General features: G+C 36.8%; 1 protein-coding gene across 1 annotated transcript in view; it reads left to right on the top strand.

Annotated features, from left to right (window-relative positions):
• OTOGL (otogelin like) overlaps positions 1–18,766 on the top strand; it is a 96,143-nt gene that overhangs the window by 20,997 nt on the left and 56,380 nt on the right. The window contains exons 15-25 of the mRNA XM_050713222.1: positions 569–714; positions 2,177–2,300; positions 3,905–4,082; positions 5,007–5,131; positions 6,927–7,136; positions 7,935–8,100; positions 9,634–9,708; positions 10,878–10,930; positions 11,598–11,760; positions 14,234–14,341; positions 15,575–15,713. Of these exons, the coding sequence (XP_050569179.1) occupies positions 569–714; positions 2,177–2,300; positions 3,905–4,082; positions 5,007–5,131; positions 6,927–7,136; positions 7,935–8,100; positions 9,634–9,708; positions 10,878–10,930; positions 11,598–11,760; positions 14,234–14,341; positions 15,575–15,713 (1,487 nt within the window). The remainder of the gene's footprint in view (positions 1–568; positions 715–2,176; positions 2,301–3,904; positions 4,083–5,006; positions 5,132–6,926; positions 7,137–7,934; positions 8,101–9,633; positions 9,709–10,877; positions 10,931–11,597; positions 11,761–14,233; positions 14,342–15,574; positions 15,714–18,766) is intronic.

An 18,766-nucleotide genomic window follows, 5' to 3' on the forward strand; every position in this document is an offset into this window, starting at 1 on the left:
AGGTTGGTGTGTATGTGCTGGGGACTTGCTTCAACAGTGCACTCCTGATCTGAACTGAAGCATGAATATAGATGCACCCTGAGGACAGAGAGTGTCCTCTGCTCACCTGTAATTCAGGACAGCCCCCATATTCAGACACGGCATCTCCATGCCTGCAGTAACAGGCTCCCTGTGAGGGAGGAGAAAGAAGCTTGTTCTCTCCTTTACATTCAATCATGCCAAAAGATGAAGAAGATTCCAGGAAACTTCAGAGTTGTGACAAAGAAAAAGCTCTGTTTTTTAATTATCTGTTTTCATGTATTCTAGAGAATCTGTGACTCATATCTCACTCTAGTTAGAACCAAAGCTGCGAATGGGTACGTGCAACATACCTAAAATAGAAATAAGTGTCTATAACATATTTCACTTCCAAATGCTGTAACAGCTATAAAGATTAAAGCTAGACTAGATTATGTGCCAAAAAATAAGGGGAGATTTTTTTTTTTAAATTACATTATATTTCTCGTTTACAGAATGATAGTAACTTCTTATGTCAGTGAACATTCTTATTTATCCTTTTTCTCTCAAGCCGAATGCTCCATCACAGGTAACTCTCATTTCACAACATTTGATGGACGTCATTTTACCTTTCTTGGGATTTGCCAGTACATTCTGGTAAAAGGCACTGGGAAAAACAAATTCACAATCACTTTACAGAAAGCACCTTGTGGACAGGTAAGTCACACTGTTATTGAACTTCCATAACAAACGTGGTTATATATTTCATATGTATTTACATTTGTAAAGGTGCTACTGGAAGCTAGCAGATTATGGTAACAGAAAAATATCATAAATTGAAACCTTTTCACAGCTTTTTTTAAGTTGTCAAATTGCTACGTGTTTTACTGTCCTTTGTAAAAGCAATGACAACTTTTGAAGGATTAAGTCTAAAGAGTTATTAATTTATGCACATTAAATAAATATATTTTTCTATGTTTACAGTACAAACAGTTGCGTGAAGCTTTAGAACAGCTTTTGCTGACTGTATGGAGTACGCTTAATACACTGACAATTAGGCAAGAGATTTTTTTTTTATAGCTTTAGATACGTATTTTTTATGTTATAGCATATTTACATTGTTGGAACCATTCCTTTTAGAAAATTATTGAAAAGACTAAGCACCATACATATTTATTTGAAAGCATTTTGGCAGATATTCAATGACAGGTCTTATGAATAGATGTGCTTATAAAAAGTACTTATTTGTGAGACTTGATTTAAAGACATTTTTAGTCAACTAGGCTGTTAGGGGAAAGGACTCTGAGACTGCCTCACAGCAGCCTGTGTGCTGGTGTCTCTGCTTTTCTGTACCTATCTTCTTCTGCATAGGTGTTGAGATTCCTGTTTCTGCATTTCAGGTGGCCTCAAGTATGATACAGTTGGTTAGGTAGCCACTGAGAGATAAGGCTGTTACTGAAAATGACCCTTAGCACAACTCTAGGCAACTTAAAAAGTTCCAATGTGAAAACACAGAGGCCCAGGGGAACATAAGTTGGTTTTAGTTGGCTATGTGTCACCATTTGTCCTGTAAATGGTTTCATAAATTCTGCTTGTACAGCACTTTAAAACGATGGGTGTTAGTTTATGTCATCATTTTTTGATAGTCACACATTTATAAATTATTTTAGTATAATTCTGGAGAAATTATATCCTTTTGTCTGCAGTTGGAGGTCATGACTATGTTTCAAGAAGGAAGAGAAGCACCTCCAGAAGTGCAATAGTTTCTTTCTACTGCAGTGCTACATTTGGGCTCTGGTTGTACCAGCTTAGCCCAGATGTGGGCAGAATTTTGCTGACATAGGGTAATCCAGCAATGAAGAGAACTGAGGGTGGATGTGCAGGTGTGGTCTTGTGAACCCAGTATCAATTCTTGGGGATCTCTGTCTGCTTACTATTAGACTGCCATAATAGCTAAAATGAGTTCATCTCATTCTTACATCCATGTTTTACTAAGTTCTGCATTTAATTTTGGGTACTCAGTTTTAATGCTATGAATAATAGTTTACACCTGATTTACCTGATGACAGTTCTGTCATTTTCTTTTTATACAACTGTTTTCTCCCATTTGTTTGCTTTTGCTTTCCATGCTAATATTGTCTTTGTTCTCTTTCTGATGGTGAAATTTGTTTCTGCTTAGAACTTTGATCATGCCTGCATTGAGTCTATAACACTAGTTCTTGAAGATGATGTGAGCAAACAAGTAACTCTTACAAGAAATGGTCAAGTCCAAACTGGTCCTAATCAAGCTTTTAACCTTAATGGTAAGAAATAAATTGAGTAGAGTTTTATCAGGATTCACATTTCTTCTTTTATATTCTCCAAAGCTTTTTAATTATATCTGTCTATCAGAAAAGATACTTCTTCAAAGATAACGTATGAAAAGTAAAATCACTTACTTTTAATAACCTTTGTATTGGTTCCAGAAATATACCATTTCACCTTGTGAAACTACACCCTCCTTTCTTTGCATTTCTTATCTTCCAGAGTACCTAGAAATTCCACTCATCTGGTTTGTGTCTGTTTAGGGGGGAGGAGGTAAGAAAACAACAAAAAAAAAAACACAAAAAAACCAGAAGAGATGTTGAAAGTTAAAAGGTTGATGTTAAGGTGGAGCTCGATTGAAGTTTTTTGGAATAAATTGCATGGAATAGAATCCATGCACTCAAAGGGGTCTATGTTGCTTTCAATGCTGACTGGTGATTTCAGGCAGGTTTCTTCACATTTTTGAAAAGGATAGTAAGATAAATTTACCTTGAAAGGATGTTATAAAATCAAGCATTGAAGGTGGGAATGATATAGCTAAATTTTGTATCTCAAAATGATCAGTAATAAGCTCTTACTGGTGATACTATACCAGTCCTTTCCCAGCCTCTGGCAGTCAGGAGCTTAGGGAGTTCTGAGCTGTTGGCTGCAACTATTTCTTTACTTCATTGGATTTTACTAGTCATAGTTTTGCTTTTGGCATTCACAGCATCCTATGACAAAGAGTTTCACAGCTCAGTTATACTTTTAGTTATATCAAAAGTTCTGCTTCATAATTTTGCTGGTAATTTCATTTCATATCTTCTGAATCAGTCCCTATTGACTTGTCCCTTTTCACAGTCTATGACAAATACCACCTATGATAAATGTTTTAGTGTCACACTCTTGATAATTGGCTGTATCTGTTAAGTCTTATCAGCTCACATAAGCATTTTATCTTCACTGTCTGTATGTCTCTGTGTGTAGAGGCTGCTGTGAAGACAGACCTGATTTAAGTCTGCAGCTGCAAGTAGCCAAACAATGTGTAACACATGAATGCTGTGACCGTGAAATTTCCATTTCCTCGCATTATGGATTTGCTAGGAAGGAGAGCTGGGAATTTGATAGGGCCTTAGTTCACATACAATCTAAGTATGTATGTGTATGTATGAGATATACTGATGTCATACCAATAGCAGTAAGAGAGAACCTTCTATCCGAAGATTGCAATGAACTTTACAGACATCTGTTAATTTATCTTACAACATCCCTGAAGGCTAAGGAACAAGTGGTTTCTTGTCTTGTCTTCTCATTACTAGAGGCATGCTGTTGCATTGCTTTTTGTAAAAAAAAAAAAAAAAAAAAAAAAAAAAAAAGTGCATGTGGTTTCTCTGGATAAGTCACAGGTACAGAAAGGTGAGATTTTTTACTGTTGACAGTAGTTGTAATACCTGATTTGTGTTGCTAATGAAAAAGATTTGTAGTCTTATAATTTTAGATAGAGAATGTGCAAGGTTATTTGTCTACAGGTGAGGTTGTACATAATCTATTTTATTTTAGGGATGAGTGTAGAATCTGGAAATGGATTTCAGTGACTGCTTTTATTTTATTTTGCTATTTGCAGGGGCTTTTGAAATTCAGAATATATCTTCTTTGTTTGTTCAACTAAAAACTACGTTTGGTTTGAAGATACTGTTTGCTAAAGATGGAGTGAGAATCTATGTTCAAGTTGATGTCAGCTGGAAAAGAAGAACATTGGGACTATGTGGAACTTACAATGGGAATTTAAGAGATGATTTTCTGTAAGTTACATACAGTACATTCAGAATGTTTTTAAAAAGAAGTGAAAAGTTTTGTTCAATGTAATCACCTCATATTTTTATTTCATTAATTTTCTTGTACTTTATTAAAATAACCAATACAAAATATCTTAATTAAAACTTAGGCACTTTTAAATATGAAACTCATTAGCTAAGTCATTCTAAGACATTTAACCAAGTTGTTATAGAAAGCTTGAAGATTGGTTATTGGATCAAAATATTGCTTGAATGCACTCTTTTCCCTCCTGCTGCTTCCTAAGCATCAGAACAAATATATGAGCACTGATAAAAGGAGTGGATGACAGTACTAGTAGAATCCTCACCTAATTAACACTTACTACTGTTTGGTTTTGTTTTCCCCACATCAAGTTCTAATGGAAAAATGTATTCCTGAGCCACAGGAATAGTTTAATTAGAAGGGTACATTTTCCTTATTCTTTGACTTCATTTCAACCAGAGTTCTCCAAGCTATTATATCATGAAACTTTTCTAGCAATAATAAATTATTTTGAAATATGTAGTGAAAAACATAATCAAAATGCAAACAGCCCCCTCCTAGAATACTGAAATAAGCTAAAGGGTTGATTTTCTGACATTCCACTGAACAAAGGCCAAATTCTTCTCTCATTAATGCCTCCTTCAACTGATTTCAGAATAATTGCATTAAGTGTAAATGAGGGCAGACTTTGAGTATTAAGAGTATTTTTGCATGAGCAAAATATTGAGGAAAAAACTTCACATATCCTCTCTTCTTTTATACCTCACAGACAGAAATTCTTTTAACATGATGAATGTTCAATGTCTCTATGCATCTAAAGCTTTTTGATGTACTTTGTACACATGCCCTCACATGTGTAGTCTGTAAGGCCAGCAGGATGCTTGCAGTGTTGATCTTTTCCTTTTCAGTTCTCCAGCAGGGATGATAGAAGGGACCCCGCAACTTCACGCCAATGCATGGAAGGTTTCTTCAGCTTGTTCTGTGCCTATCAACATTCCCGTAGTTGATCCCTGCAACATTAACCAGCAAAATGGTATGACTTCACATGGGAATCTGGAATTATTTGTATCTTATTTCTATGGGACATTTTTGTTTTCTCTGTGAATGAGTTTCACAGTTACTAGTCATTAATGAATATATACTTGTATATGAATATAAAACTTGTATAAAACTTAAGTTTTGAAAGCACACTCTTTATTTTCTTTTTCTGTTTTGATAAAAATGATTTCTTTCCACACATTTAGCAAGTAAACTAAAATAAGTAAGTTGATCATTTTATGCTGGGCATACTGGCCACAAGCCCTAAATTCTGCTGTCTAGAACATGTGCAGAATGTTAGGCAGAATGCTATCTGTAGTCTTGCAGGTTGTTTCAGTTAAGAAGGCTAAGTGGTATTTTTAATGTATGTTTCCTAATTGACAAAGAAAGTAATGGGACAGTGTCTTGTCTAACCAGTGTTCAGACCAAAAGTCCTGCCTCTGGCTTCTCCATGCTTTCCTAAGCTGTATTTAAAGGTTTCCTTATCCTCCATCTATGGTCTCTCACACAAACCAAGACAAACAATCTGAGATCTGCAGATTTGTTCAAATTCCTGACTGAAGACCTACTTTTGGCTCATTGACATGCCCACATTTTATGTGCAACTTTCACTGTCTCCTTTCCATGTTGCTGTTCTTTCCAATTAATGAAGACAATGGAGCAGAGAGCAGTTGCCAATTCTGACAGAATTTAGTTTAGTGTTTTTAATGTTTCAGAAGTAAGGATGTGGGATTTGGCCATATTTAGTGGGAGTGAGCCCAGAATAACCGTAAACCTTTAGGAATCTGGGGCATTATAAGACTGTTTATGCCTCCAGCATTGTCTGTCTTCTAAAGCAGTATATGTCAGCCAAGTTAGCTCTATATAAGATACTTTATGCCTTAACTTCAGTCCTGTGTTTCCTCAGTAGAGGTGGAGTTTGACATATATGTAAGCTGCTTACAGCAAGAAGGTGGACTAGATGACCTTCTGAGGTCCCTTCTAACCTATATTTTCCTGTGATTATGGAAAAGACATTCCTTGGCTACATGGTGCTGTTGCATGCTGCCACCTGTGCTGAGCCAGCAGAAGAATCTTTTCAGGCCTGCCATGATCTGTTTGTTTACTTATTTTTTCAGGCTATTTTTCAGTCAAGTCACATACACTCACTCCTAGAATCTTGTTTACGGATGGACTCCAGAAACCCTTGTGTCAGTGTGTAATATAGGAATGAACAGAGAGGAGGAAGGTTAGGGACACTCTTTTAGCAGCAAAACGGGTTTAAATATGATCCACGCTATGGTGTTCCTGAGATATTCCACCATTGTAATGATAGTATGTTCCAGTGGCAGCAGTAGGGTCTGTTGGTACTAGAAAGTATATGGCTAGCTTGGGGCTTGTATGCTTCTGAGCTCCGTTTTGTAATGCTTGCTGAGTTGACATGCCAAGAACAATATGGATGTTACCAATTTCAAAGCTAAATGAAACATCAAGTAGGAAAAAACATTCCAAGCTTTGGAGGACTTTGTCAACTCTCTTGAAATATATTATTTTGCCATTTACATTTCCTGCATTGTTACAGGAAGAAAGAAGTTTTTTTTTTTTTTAAATATTGTTTTAAGTGGAGTTTGTTGTTGAGAGGGCTGCTAAAAATAACAATCTTAAACCATAGAACTTTTCAGAAACACATTGTATAGAAGATTTTGTTGCACAACTGGCTGATTATGTTTGGTGTTAATATTCTGTGCTATTAATTTGATTAATTGTTATATTAACATGGATCTGGCTAAAACAACGTCACATTATTTTAGTTGGTTATGCTTCTCACTGTGATATCATCAATCAAGAAGTTTTTGCTCCCTGCCATGCCTACATCAGCCCAGCATTATACTACCAACTATGCCGCTTTGACGCCTGCAAATGCGGAAGCAGCTGTTTGTGTAATGCTCTTGCACACTATGCTTATGTCTGTGGAAAGCACGGCATTGCCGTGGACTTCAGATCTCATATTTCTTACTGTGGTGAGTAATATTTGCAAAGTAGAGACTCTTTTCAAATGTGTTAAATTTTAGAAATGTCACTGGCTTCACAAAATACAACGATTGATGATTTTTTGGTGGAAGCTAGAATTGTGCCAAGGGCTAAAGTCTTGCTCTGCGGGAGAATGCTGATAGCCTTATGTTAGGCATTTGAGTAAGGGACCCTGAGCTGGCTCACAGAGGTGTCTGTCCCTTTCTGCTGGCTACAGAGAGAACTTAAATTTTTAACTTTGAACCTGTAAGCCATGTGGAAGCCCACATTAGGCTACAGCCAGTCGCGAACAGTGTCAGGAAGCAGCAGAAGAAGGGCTGTTCCCTAAGGGAAGGTGAGACAGGGTGGTGGGAACTGCCCGGGGGTGGGCATGGATTTTCCAAATGGGATACAGCATATTTGTGGCAGAGCAGGGATTTGAAAGAGGAAATTTCTAAATCATAGAGTAATGCCTTAGTTTTAACTGGACCATTGTTCCTCTCCTGAGTTACTGGATGAATGGAGCCACACACCACTCACACATACACACACACAGAAATAGAAAATAGACTTACTTCCAGCCAAGGATTTTTCTAACATAAGGCCATCCTGAACATTTCTAACTTTAGAAATCAATTAAATAGTTTATTTTTCTCATGCATTTTAACTCACCCCAGAACAGCAAAAGACCATTTTGCATTGCCATTTTGGTCTCCCATGATATACTGTATTTTTTTTTTTTTTCACATTTTAAGAGTATGCTGTTTTCCTTCTCTCTCTCTCTCTCTCTCTCTCTCTCTCCCCCCCAGCTGTGATGTGTCACAGTGGTATGCTTTATCATCAGTGCTCTTCTTTTTGTAAACACTCCTGTGCTTCACTTTCTATGGCAAATATCTGTGGTGATGACTGTGCAGAAGGATGCAATTGTCCTGATGGGAAATACTTTGAAGAGTCGGTCAACTTTTGTGTATCAATGTAAGTCGTACTAAAATAGAATATATGCGTAGGCACATTTTTCTCTTTCCAGCAAGACTGAAAATAGTTTTTCTGCTGTTTCCCTCAATGTGTAGACTGCCTAAGAAACAGGATAGCAAGCAACACGTGAATATTTTTTTGCTAGGACCTGTAGTGACAGGACAAGGGGCAACTTAAGGAGGGAAGATTTAGATTGTATATAAGGAAAAAAATCACAATGAGGGTGCTAAGACACAGGAACAGGTTGCCGAGAGGGGTTGTGGATGCCCTATTATTGCAAGTGTTTGAAGTTGGGTTGGATGGGGCTTTGCATAACCTGATCTGGTGGAAGATGTCCCTGCCTGTAGCAGGAGGCTTGGACTAGGTGATCTTTAACCATTCAATACTTCTGGTTCTAAGATTTCATACACTGCTATGTACTAATCAATAGTGGGGCCTCATACACTATATATACCCTATTGTCTGTAAAGCCATCTATTGAACATCACAGAAAATATGTCATACTGCTTTAAAGAAGGGTGATGAAACTTTTTTTTAATTCTTGGGAAAGGATTTTCACATGAAAAGCTTGTTTTTAACACTTAAGAAAAAATTGGAAGGGATGCACATAGTAGCAATCCATAAAGTCATAGATAGTACGGAGAAAGTGGCTAGGAGTATTTTTACTTTCTCACGATGCAAGAATTTCCAGTTAAATGGAAGGAAATAGTCAATGAAAGGATATAGTTTCTGTAATTGTGTACCTAAAGCTTGCAGCTTACAACTGTGGGTAGTTACTGAGTTCAGGTACTGAGTAAAAACTAGAATGAATATTTATACAAATTTCAAGATTATTCAGAGATATTGCTGTTCATTGTGACATATATTTTGGAAAGATCCCTAAAGTTCATACTGTTGGGATGAAGACTGCTTCAAATGACTGAAGAGTGTGAGGTAGCCAGGTGTTGCTATGTTATTGGACGGCTTCTAGGGAATTCTATTACTACTTCTGTCCCATCTGGCTGTTATCAAGGACAGGGTTAATGGATTTTGCTATGACAATTCCCCTCTCCCATGATTTTTAAATTACTTTGAACAAGAACTACATGTTGCCATACTACTCCCATAACTAGGGAGGAACGTTTCTTTCTATAAGACTGTAATGTACAGAAATAGCAAATAAATAATATGGAGATTGAGGAAAGGCCTGGCTTTTTTGAAGATGGTGGGGGTATTGCCATTAACTTCAATACAGCTAGAGTGTTATCCTTTAATTTTAGAAGTATATTGTAAATATAAATTAAAAGTATGGAATGGAATGGAATGGAATAGGATAGAATAGAATGGAATAGGATAGAATAGAATGGAATAGGATAGGATAGAATAGGATAGGATAGAATAGAATAGGATAGAATAGAATAGTTCAGATGAAAGGACCTTCAGAGATTGAATTAGTGAATTACAAGGCCTTCTTATCATAATAGCTTGATAATTGCCCTTAAATCCCATTTCTTTTTGCTTTTGTATCTCTATGTACAAACATTCTTTTAACAGATCTGCCTGTCGTTGTCATTACAAGGGCAAAGCCCTACAGCCTGGAGAAATCTTCCCCACACCAACAGGCTCCTGGTAGGTTTCAGTGCCAAGGGTTTTATCTTTTGTGCATTACAGTTCAGATGCTACTCAAGAGTCCTGAGATTTGTTTGTTTGCTGTTTTTTCTTCACATAGAATGAAAGTCTCTTGTATCAAGATTTTATATCTTTTACACACTTAGTGATAGGTAGCTTAATATAAATTATATTGTATACTCAGTTGTTTTAAGAAGAGGATACCATAAAGATTCTGTAAGCCAGGGACTAAAGAGACTTTAAATATCTCAAAATATACGCATCAAGACTGCAGTGCTGTTCTTAGACTTGGGGCATTATGATAGCAAAGTGAGGCTGGTTTCCAAAGAATAAACAATGTGATTCTATCTTGGGAAGTCTTTCAAACAAAGGCCTGTAGGGAGCTATATTTGTGTCATTTTGTATTATGAATTTGTGATGGAATCCTGACCTCACTGAAACAAGTGAGGAAACCTCCCAGGTTTCCTGGTCAAACTTATTCATTTTACAAGGAATTCTCTCAACCTGCTAATTTAAAAACATGTCTGGGACCTGAGTGTCAAGACTGGCTCTTGGTGAGGTCTCATATTTTGCAGTTGTTATAATTGAAGCTTTGTAATCATACAGTTGAAGAGGTGAGAGTGGGGGTTTCACTTTCTGTGATTCCTATGCTCTGTTTTTTACATTTTATTTAATGAGGGGAAACAAAAAAAAAAAAAAAAGTGGACTAGGTCTATTGTCTATTGTGTTTTTCTGCTATTCTGCATTTTACCAGCAAAAGAATAAAGCTGTATATCCTACCTTCTCTGCAACAAGCAATTTTGCGTGCTGTAGCCTTCTGTATTCACGAGGGCAGATAAGGTTTTGTGTTACACTGCCAGCATCCTGAACCACCTGGTCCTATGTTCCCAGAGAGACTTAAGTACCCACTTTATTTTTTATTTTGGTGAAACTTAGACAATTAAATAGTACCTAAGCACCTTTGTGAATGTGGGCCTTCATTACACATCGGTGTTTAGAAGAGCCAAGAAAATGTTGGTCAGAACTTGCACTTTCAGATTTTAATCATTGTTCTCCCCCTGATTTCTGTTGTTTAAGTTGGGTGTAAATTGTATTTATTTATTTTTAAACATGGTGGCTATGTACATTTTCCCATAGAATAAAGGTGGGTTTGCTTTTCTTTTAATCAGCCAGTGTTTGAATGGAACAGTGAAATGTATGGAAGCTACTACAGACAATACAGGTAAATCGTCTTGTCCATTCTTACAGTTGCACACAAAAAGTTTTTGATACTGAATAATCATTTTTTCCCCTCATGTCTATAATAATTTTGATATACTTAATATCATGACATATTTAAAATAGGAGATTAGTAGCACAAGTTGCCTTTTTTTTTTTTTGCCTGTATAGTAAAAATTGTACTTTGTCACTTGGGATTTTTTTGGTTTTGAATGTGAGGTGTAGGTCAGGATGTTTGGGAATACCTAAATTAAGGCTTGGTATCCATGTTTAGTAAGTTTTAGGACCTTGATTTCTAGCAAGTAAATTTTAAATAAATTTCTAGTGGATTCAGAAAGGATTTCAGTGCATTGAAAACTGCCACTTCTAAAGAGCCTGTCCACCCTGAAGCATAATGACTTGACCTTTAAGAATGGACTGTGTATTAGATCCAGGGTGCATAGATACAGATGCTTAACATTAAATGTTTTTATTGTTTTACATTAAAACATATATCATTATATATCTCTGTAATAAAGATGAAGCTATAGACTTTTACTCAGAATGTATTCTTATACATACTATGTTGTGTGCTGTGTATTAAAATAAATAGATTTTGAACTAAAACATGTAGAAAATAGTCAGTGTAAGGGAGCAGCTGATCTCATTTAACCTGTATTTTACGGTTGAAGTTCACACATGCCCAGAAGGGAAAATCTACTATGACTGCAGATCTCCTGCACCTGGATTACCAGCAGCAGGTGTGAATTGTGGGATCTCCTGTGCAAACCTTGCCATGAACTTCTCCTGTGTCCCCTCACCACCCTGTGCCAGTGGCTGTATTTGCCCCCCTGGGTAAGCTTCGGCAGAATGATATGTAGCACAAGTTATGTGCATATTTTTTACAGTTTGACTCTGTGTATTCTTCCTCTTTTTAAATTCCACTGGCATCACGCCTCTAATTTTGAAACTTTATCAATTGCTCTATCTATTTTTGAAAATATAGAGTCACACTTAAAAGTCCGTCTCTTTTGTCTCTGACAGTCCTTTTCTCCTTCCTGCTGGCATGAGGATCCATGCTTTCATGGAGTCCCATGGTTTTTCCATCCTGATGCCATGATTCCAGTATCATGAGATACCCAGCTTACTCAAACAATCTGATTAACTGGTATTTGGGACTGTCTGGACAGGGGATGACTCCCAACATTTGCTCAGTACAGGTTATTATGAGTGTAGAAGCAAACATGACACAAATCATAAAGTAAACCATCTGTGTTCCTGCCTACTACACAAGTAATTGTCTCACCCAGACTTCTAGTCAGGGTTATGGTATTGATGGGGGTAGGGAGGGAGGGAGGGGGTATGGGCTGGATCCTGCACACTTCCTCTTCATTCATTCTCTGCTCTTTTGAACTCAGCCAAGGTTTTTGTTCTCTCCACTCACATATTTTTATTTGCTGCCCAGAAACAGTCTGCTGAGCTCTGTAGGGGTCAAATCAAAGTATGAAAGCTAAAAACACTTGTTGTGAAGTCTCTGTCAGGATCTACTACCACTCCCTCCTTCCCCTGCCCGTCCCCCCTCCAATACCTCCTGTGTGCACTTTCAGATTTGAAGAGTCAAATATGCTGTGCAAATTGCTGCAATTTGACCTCAAGTGGATTGCTCACTTTTTTTTTTTTAAATCAACATTTGATTTTATTTCCCTGAATAGTAGTCAATGGTCCCCTGATAGTATACTGGTTGTGCACAGATCACAGTGTAATGAGACTGCTAGAATTGCCCTTCCAAAAACTTGTAATGTTCCCAGATGACTAAGCACTACTGTGAATGGTAGTGAAGCCCTTTCCTTTGGAAACACATGGCAGGACAAACTGTTATGCAAAAAATGGTCCTCTTAAAAAAAAAAAAAAAAAAAAAAAAAAAAAAAAAACCTTAAAAATTTTCTATTCTTAAAGCTCTTACACAACTTGTTTTTCTTTTAGCTAGTAATTAAAGAGGTGGCAAAGAATAAGAAATGCTGAAGCTCTCTGGAATGTTCTATAAAACCTGAATAGCACAGCCCAAAATTTCATGAGGAAGTGATCTGAGAATGCCAGTAATTTCATCATCCAAAGCTGTCCTTAAACTTATCCTAACACTGAGATACGGATAAAAGGGTATTGTTGAATCACAGAAGCAGAGAAGAGTAGGCTGGAAAAGACCTCATGGGGCCACCTAAGTCATTCTCCTGCCTTCAGGTAGTGTCAGCAGTACCTGTATTATTCTTGGCAGATTTTAAACTCACTTCCATTCATGGAGACTCTAAATGACCTTCCTAAGGCATCCATTCTAGTGCTTTCCCATTTTAATCATATTTCTGAATATTTAACTTGACTCTACTTGAAACTAATTAATCCTTAGCAAACCATTAATTATGAGGAGAAGAAAACTCTAATCTGTGTATTCCTTTTAATTTCAGCTTTAGCTTCAAGTGAAGCATCTACAGATCATACTTTGAGGAAAAAACCCTCTGCTTGTACTCTCAACAGTTGCAGTGACAACTGCAGAAAGTGCTCCCCTCCAGAGCAACACCAGCAGTGTATCATTTTTAAAATGTTAATGCTGCCAAATAGTGGGAAAGCAGGAGACAGCAAAAACTAGTTAGCCACATCTCTAGGTCACTTGTTCATGATCTAATTGGACTTGCAACTTTATGCGTTAAATGCCAGCATATTGGTCTAACCTCGCTAGTTGTTTCCATTTCCCTGGTGTAGGCAGGTAACCTCCAGCACTGCTCCTTGTAAACAGTGTTTCTTTCATTCTGCCAACTCTGCAACAGCTGCCATAGCCTGACTCACTCCCTTGTGCTCAGAACAGGGTGACTGCTGCTCTGGACAGAGGTGCAGGCATGCCAGTCTGGCTGTTTCTCTGGTACATGAGGACAAAGGAGCAGCAGAGAGGGAAGGGCAGCCCAGCTGTGGCCTCAGCAGCATGCATAACACAAGGATGTTGTGTAGTTAGGTGGGACACTGCCCTTGAAGGATACTTGGTTTTGCAGTTGCATTTTGCAGGGAGGAGTACCTACACTACCTGTGCTCTTGCAGAGAAACTGCTGCCTCACACAAACATCCCGTCTTTGAGGTAGCAGGAGGAGCCATAACTATGGGCTTTGTGAGGTCTTCAGCTGTGCATAGAGGACACCTTTTGATCTGGGCAGCTTTTGCTGCTGAAACAACTGTCCCTGGCTGGATGCAAGGCCAGTTGCCCTTGATGTGATTTGGGCATTTATCTATGTTGATATACTTATGAATTTACTTTTTTCATCTTAATAATTCTTTTATTTCAAAGGATGGCTGAACACAGAGGGAAATGTTATATTCCTGACAGTTGTCCATGCACCTGGAAAGACAGGGAATTTTTGTCAGGAGAAGTGATAGCTACGCCTTGTTACACTTGGTGAGTGGCATGCATTTTGCGTACTTCCAAATCATCCCAGTCTAGTCACAGAGTGAAACTGGCATAGAAAATGTGTTGAGTACATTGAAAATCAAAAATGTATGTGCTTGTTTATAAACAGTTGCAAGAAATATCTGTTATTAAGCTCAATAAGAGTCTTGGAAGAATAGATAGGCTTGGGTGAGTACTTCTTCAGGTATACAAAGGAAGCAGTGGGTATTGAAATTAAAAAGCCGTCAAGAACAAATGTTTTTTTACACACATATCAGGTAATCTCTGAGAGAAAAGACATTTGGTGTTTTGGGAATAGATTATCAGGAAAGAGAACCAGAGAGAAAAAAAGGAAAATTAAATGTCTCACAGTGGTAAATAGGCTGCGCCTTGGAAATGGGACTGTTTGCAGTGTGAGTTTACCATTCAGCATGAGGGACTGTAAAGGAAGTAAATGGGCAATAAAAATAGAAAGGAAATTAAAAAAAGAAAAAAAAAGCATTAATACTGGAGAATGGGATAATACCAGCATCTTTTCTGAAAAATCTGACTCACATTGACACAAAACAATTTTTCATCCATTATAATTTGCTAGCCAAAATATCTGTCTTTACTTTAATATACATTGAATTATCAAAATATTAAAAGTTTGGTCTAGCAGTTTTTAATTAGCTGAAGACATTATTGACAAATTGATTGAGCTTATAAACTTAGACATGCACAACCAGAAGCTCTCATAATTTTTGGAACTGCTACTTTTGAACATATTCAAGCATGTCTCTGAATATAGCTGGCAGGTAAAGTAATCCCTCAAAGTATGAGCATTTATTTCTTAAACTCATTCCATACTTGTATGATACCCTGAAATCTTACAGGCAGCAACTGAAGGTCCTTTGCACTGAATATGTGCTGTTTACGTCTTAGAAAATGTAACAAAATTTCTTAAGAAAAAATATAATATTGATGTTTTATGAATGAGCATGTTATGATTGAGTGTTTTAGCTCTACTGGAGGCAGTGATGGAAAATATTTGCATAAGTCATAACATTTTTAAGATTTTGTATTAATTTCTTATGGATCCTTGTTGTATCTGTGTGCTGATGGCCAAATACTCAACACTTTTCTTCCACTGTGTCACCAAGAATTTCAAAAGCAATCCACAGAATATTTCTGTGTTTCAAGGTCTGAAAAATAGAAAAGAAAATGCTATGAGAAGATACTGATTGTTACTCTTCCTTACAGTGTTTGTCGGAGAGGGATATTCAATTGCACTAGTTACCCCTGTCCAGCTGTATGCACTATTTATGGAGATCGACATTATTATACCTTTGATGGACTGGAGTATGATTATGTCAGTGACTGCCAAGCTTACTTGCTAAAGGTAGGAAGATTGTTCATATATTTTCATATGTCCAGCTGAAAGTTTCCATGAAAAAGCAAATATTTGGAACATCAGGAGATGATATAGAGAAACAAACATCAAGAAAACAGGTGTAAAACAGATGTGTTTAAAGGAAGATTCCATAAATGACATTTTGTGCTAATTCATTTGAAAATGGTACATGGGTGTGTAGCTATGTGGTCTAGAGAAGAACAGAAATCAACGTTTTCTATTCCACCTTATCCATGTTTTCATCACAATGAGGGAAGAATAATGTTATAGAAACTGGTCTACAGCTAGGTACAACCTTTAGATTTATTCAAAAATTATCTGTAAACTCTGCTTGGCAGAGGGTTAATGAGGACCACAGAGGCTGCTTGGAATCTCTCATATGTGCTCTGCATTAGGTCTGGAGTTTATGTAATAATATCAAGCATGATGATTTCATAATTGAATAATGAAATACTTCATTGAGATTGTCTGGCAACTACATGCTAATGTTCTTCATAGCACATATTTACAGTACATTGCTAGCCTTTTTTGTTTAAAAATACCATTACTGACATTTAGAAATATATTCTATTTCTCACAACACTATTGTTATTGTTATTTCTCACAACACTATTGTTATTGTTATTGTTGCTATTATTAAGGCTAAGAGTCTGTCTTCTGAGTTACAGTAATGTGTTTAGAAGAATATTCATTTTCTGTCAACCCTAAATGTCGAACTTTAAGAAAAAGAATGGTTTCTCAACAAGGACTACTGAAAATAGTTTATTTCATGTACACTTCGGTAGGGTATTCACAGCTGCAAAATAAATATGGTCACAGATTTTTTCTATAAGAATACCTCATTACAAACTCCTGCCATGTATCATATTGTCTCAAAACAGAGCTCTTACTCTTAGAGGAACATGAATATTTGCACAAACCTTCCTGCTTTAAGATGCAAGAAGTGGGGATTACTTTAACTGTGAAATAATCTTGCCCATATGACAAGGCAAAAAAGTGGGTTGCTGTTTCTTATTTTGTATGCCATCCAGCTAGAGAGATGTATAAGACAAATCTTGGCTGCTTTTTCAAATTTTCATATGATACTTGAATGTTTTGCTTTTACAATCAAATGTCACCTGACACTCTACTACATATGAAAACACCTATTTGGAAACAAACCATGGGGAGCATTTGGAGACCAAGAACAGAATTGGCAGTCACATCATTAAGGCACATGGCACACTGCCAACAGTCCTTTCAGCAGGTGAACACGGTAACTGGAGTGACTAAATTACTGCTTATGTGTAGATCTGTTTTTCAGACTTTTCAGATCCCACCTCCTCCCAACTTAGCTAATGTGAGAAAATATGGCCTAATTTGTTCATGATCTTTCATTTCTCTTTAGTATATGGAAAACTTGATCTATATTGAAGGAATGTTTTTTACAAGTCAGGCACTAAATAATTGTGTCTAGAATAGGTGATACATCTGTGGGCTCCTTTTTAAACGTGAAAAGTTTGGAGAAGTTTTAGGGGAAAAAAAAGAAACAAAAGATGGGATCATATGGCAGATACACAAGAGCTTTGAAGGAACTAAAATATAGAATTGAGGAACTATGTGATCTGTAATCCTGGAATCAGAGGAATGGAAGATTGTATACAACTAAATATTTTAAGAGGACTCCTGAGCTGAATTTGGCAGGAACAGACTAATACATCTGATTTCCATATGAAGGAAATTAATTGAAATCATAATAAAGAGAAATGACATGATATTGGGGAAGAATTGAACTCTTTTTTGTAAAAGAACGTCACACATGATGAATCTTCTGACTTACTCGGTGAAGACAAACATATGGATAAGAATGATCAGGTCAATATGTGTGTATTTTAGACATAAAGACATTTTGGAGACAGATTTCAACAAATAATTTTTAGAGACTAGTTGAGAGTGAAGATACAAACATAACAAACATAACTTAAAAGTTAGAATTTAAAGGATTGGAATAAATGGCCTTTTTTTTTCTTTTTTTTTTTTTTTTTTGAATGGGGAGAACTTGGTGATATCCCATGGAGATCTATGCTGAAACCTGTGTTTAGCATTTTCAGTAACAATTTTGAAACGGTTTTGTTGGGACTGAGCAGACAGAGTGCTGATCATATAGAAACAGTCTGAGCAGCTGAAACAGAAATGGACCACCAAAACGTTCAGCATATCTTACAGCAGAAAACACTACAAGATAAAATGGAAAATAAAATTCTACAATGAAAAATACAGATCAGTGCACACTTAGAAAAAATAACTGTGACTGTGCTACCATGAAGATAGGCTCTAAATTGCCTATTAATATGCAGGAATTAAATTTTATGTGGCAAAAGTACAAGAAACAGTTGTAATAGGTGTCTTACTAGCAGCAACCTGAGTGATAATCCAAGGTATCATCCATTCTCCAATTTCATATATGCTTTTATTTCCATGCACACAGTTCCACTGCAACTGTACTGCATACATGTGAGCAGTCGTACCATGCAGTGATGTGGTTAAACTACACGATATGTGCAGACTTGTTTTCGTGAGGAGGCTGCTCTTTCAAAGCAGGCTTTGTTGTTCCTAGATCAGAGGATTCCATGGCTGTATTTTCATCACTGCCCTACTCTATATAGATGTGGCCATGTGCAGCATTGTTTTTTTTAAATAATAGTCTCACATTAATATAATGAGTCCCCTTGAGCACCTGTTTGTACAGAATGTGTGCTAGAGAGCCCTGTCTCTTATAGTCTGTTCTCCAGATAAAAAAGGCAGATGAAAGGTGGGAAAGTAGATGTTGTTGCCAAAGTTTAAATGCCTCACCTAACATCCCGGCAGGCAGAGCTGTCTCCTAAACCATACTACCTGTCCCATAAACCTGTATTTTTCAACTTAAAAATAAATTGATGTATATGCTGTGTTCTTCAGGTTCCCCACCTGCACACCTGCAAGGTATTACAGAGAATCATAGATTTGATAGTTATTAGTGAAAAATTAATTGGTTTACTGGTAGTTTGGAGTGCTGTTACATG

This window comes from Cygnus atratus, chromosome 1 (assembly GCF_013377495.2).
Source record: "Cygnus atratus isolate AKBS03 ecotype Queensland, Australia chromosome 1, CAtr_DNAZoo_HiC_assembly, whole genome shotgun sequence".
In the NCBI taxonomy this organism is placed as follows: domain Eukaryota; kingdom Metazoa; phylum Chordata; class Aves; order Anseriformes; family Anatidae; genus Cygnus; species Cygnus atratus.